The sequence below is a fragment of the Clarias gariepinus genome, chromosome 19, assembly GCF_024256425.1.
Source record: "Clarias gariepinus isolate MV-2021 ecotype Netherlands chromosome 19, CGAR_prim_01v2, whole genome shotgun sequence".
NCBI lineage: Eukaryota > Metazoa > Chordata > Actinopteri > Siluriformes > Clariidae > Clarias > Clarias gariepinus.
Genome location: NC_071118.1, coordinates 14,469,319 through 14,472,500, shown reverse-complemented (window position 1 = coordinate 14,472,500; position 3,182 = coordinate 14,469,319). Strand labels below are relative to the sequence as shown.

The following is a 3,182-nucleotide window of genomic DNA, read 5'->3' as shown; positions in this document are numbered from 1 at the left end:
AAGATGTCACCCATCTGCATGAACTTAAAGATGGTCATTTAAATAACCACAAATTTATTCTAAATGTGTTTTTTTTATTTTAAAAATGTATGAAATACAAAAAACTAATATATATAACATAACATATTACTGCAGATATATTCTTTTAAATGAGTTACTGGAAGCAACAAATGAATTGGCATTTTGAGCTTAACAGTGCCATCTACCAATTAGAATGTAAAAACGTGTACCTGTATGATATGATTTTAATATGCCATAATGCTTCTTCATTTAATTATTTCTTATAGAAGTATGCAAACCATTCAGGCTTTGAGGAACCATTTTGAATAAATAAATAAATAAATAAATAAATAAATAAAGCCACAATATCTAAACTTCAAATTTTTCGACCTCAAAAGATTCTGAATTGTTTTTGTATAGATCATGTAAAGTAAAGATTTTAACCCAAAACCAAGTAATTGATTTACACAGACCATATCCCCATGAATGAATACTATTGAGAATAATACTATTGGTTTACAATAATTAACATTTCTTTTATGAGATCTTTTTGCACGGTTAAGCAGTCAAAGATCCTGCAGCATTGGATCCAAAAGTACTGGTGCGTTTCAGGTCTAAAAATGCAACATCCTGGACAATCTCCGAAGTTAACATATTTTAACTACATTTTAATCTAACAAAACTGTTGTGGCTGCAGAGTTAAATCTACCGTGTTATTAGAAACTCGTACTTACAGAAAACCATAATCGATTAAGTCTTTCTGATTAAAAAACGTATTTTGTTGATCCATTTTGAATAGTTGAAGATTATATAAAGCATCCATCATACACATAAATGTGAATATGTTATTACATAAAGGAACACAAATGAACTGTTAGAAAAACAACACAGTAATACTGCATACTGTACTGTACACCTGTGATTTGTGGCTGCACTACTGTCAGGCATGCTGTTATAGTAAATTCAATTAACACCCTACTACCAATCAGAGTTAAGAATTCATCAGCACGAATCCTTTGACTTGAAACCAAAATGTCAGAGCTTTGTTAAAGAAGAACTGCTTAAGTCTTTATCTAAAACACAATCATTTCCTTAAATAAACTAATCATAGAGGCTTTCCACACCCTTCTGCTTATGAGTTAACCCCAAACATTGGTAGACTTTTGTAATGTGCACATTGGTACAGTCTTTGGTACACATGAACTGAATCATTTTAAGGAAATAAGATAAGGGCCATGCCAGTATCTCCGAAAACTGGTTTCATGTTTGCATGTTAACATATTACCCAAGATGAATTTGTTAAAAAATTACAGCAATATTATCGCACAACCCAAATACCTGTCTGCCATTCAAATTGACCGAGTAGAAGCATTTTGTGTACAGGTATACAAGAATGAACCCAGACTAGTACATGCACTGAAAGTGAGCAACAGGGTTAAGAACTGTAAGATGAGTAGATAGTGTTAAAAGCAAAGAGGAACACTAGTTGATGAAGCAAGCAGAATAGGTTTTTCTGGCTTACACAATAGTGTTTGATATTGCAAAAAAACTCCCCAGAACGTACAAACCAGTTTCGACTAGTCACTTGTCATGTTTGAAACATAAATATATGTAAAGAGAAAAAAAAAAAAAAAAAAATATATATATATATATATATATATATATATATATATATATATATATATATATATATATATATATATATATAATTTTTTCATGCAAACAGTAATTTGACTTCACTTCCTTTAGGCAAAGTGGCCTTATCAAAATCCACCTATAATTTATGTCAAGACAAAACAATGACCATAAGAATCTCAGCACTACAAGTACAAATCCACCATAAAGACTCTGTGAATTCCAGCATTGAGGACCTGCTCCTATACAAAAAAGAAAAAAAAATCCTTAAGCTTTACTTACCATATTGGTCGTGGGCTCCTGCTGTTTCTGATTTATAAACTTATTGCACTAGCCCTGCTCTGTGTGTATGTGTATGTGTGTGTGTCTAACTGTCTGTCTGCCTGTATCTGCATGAAAAGCTGTTTGTCGTCTCACAAACAGACACCGCTTGCTACTTCCCCTCACAGCTAATAGACTGCAGTGCACATGAAAACCTATCACTTGCTCCATCTCTGTCATTTGCCTATCCCAGACTGAGCTTCTGTTCTTTCCAAAGACAAACAGCAGACACGCTATATTTCCACTGAGCCAACTTTACTGCCTCTAAGGACTTTTAAAAAGAAATACGTACTAAAAACTACATACAAGCTTTAGTTCATTAATATTAACTATTTAATACTTAGGTATATAATGTAAATATGTAGGTTTAAATGTATTTATAGTACCTTTCCTTATAAATCAGCTTTTTACAGTATGAGCTAGACCTCTTACAACGTACTCTACTTTGATTACAATCTTAGGGTTGCCAGTGTTAATACTTGCTTTAACACATTTATTTCAACAGACTTTCATTTCTATATACATAATCCTTTTCCCATCTCAAGCACTGCATTAATTTCGGTCCACATTTGCAGATAACAATGATTACATTTGCAATGAGAATGATGCCCTGCAACCACCAAAAGGCCAGAAGCTGTGTATTTATTTTAGTAACCGTGCATAGATGATGCCATAACCTGTAGCCTGTAATAGCAGTACTGAGAGTACAGATGTACTGGCCATGAAACAAGCCGCTGCCAGGACAGAGTTCTTGACTCAAGTAAAAATAAATGACCAGACTCTGTTACTTGATCATGCAAGAAATTGACATTTACCAAATTTTTAGCGCTCATTACTCATTAGGAGGTGTGTCCTTTTCCTGAAGAAGATTTACACCAAGTGTAATTTATTTTGTTGAATACTTTCAAACTTAATAATGATCTCTATTTCTAAGTGATGAGACACTTCAAGAGTGTGGGTGGATGTTACATAAATGACAGCACTGTGTGCATTGCTAATTGTACAGAATCAATGTAACGTAACGTATATATACTGTATGCATGTATGTATGTATGTATGTATGTATATGTGTGTGTGTATATATATATATATATATATATATATATATATATATATATGTATATATATATATATATATATATATATATATATATATATATATATATATATATATATATATATATATATATATATATAGTACATTATGTGTTGTGTTCAGGACTAAC

The 3,182-nt window shown here is 31.8% G+C and overlaps 1 protein-coding gene across 2 annotated transcripts in view; it reads right to left on the bottom strand.

The window, feature by feature from the left end:
* The window catches only part of fybb (FYN binding protein b), a 25,812-nt gene extending 23,706 nt beyond the window's left edge, over nt 1-2,106 (bottom strand). Inside the window, exon 1 of one of the 2 annotated variants that reach the window (XM_053478732.1) lies at nt 1,918-2,106. In XM_053478732.1, coding sequence (XP_053334707.1) covers nt 1,918-1,920 — 3 coding nt within the window. In that variant the 5' untranslated portion in view covers nt 1,921-2,106. The remainder of the gene's footprint in view (nt 1-1,917) is intronic. The other variant, XM_053478731.1, reaches the window with a different exon arrangement.
* Between the last annotated feature and the right edge of the window lie 1,076 nt (nt 2,107-3,182).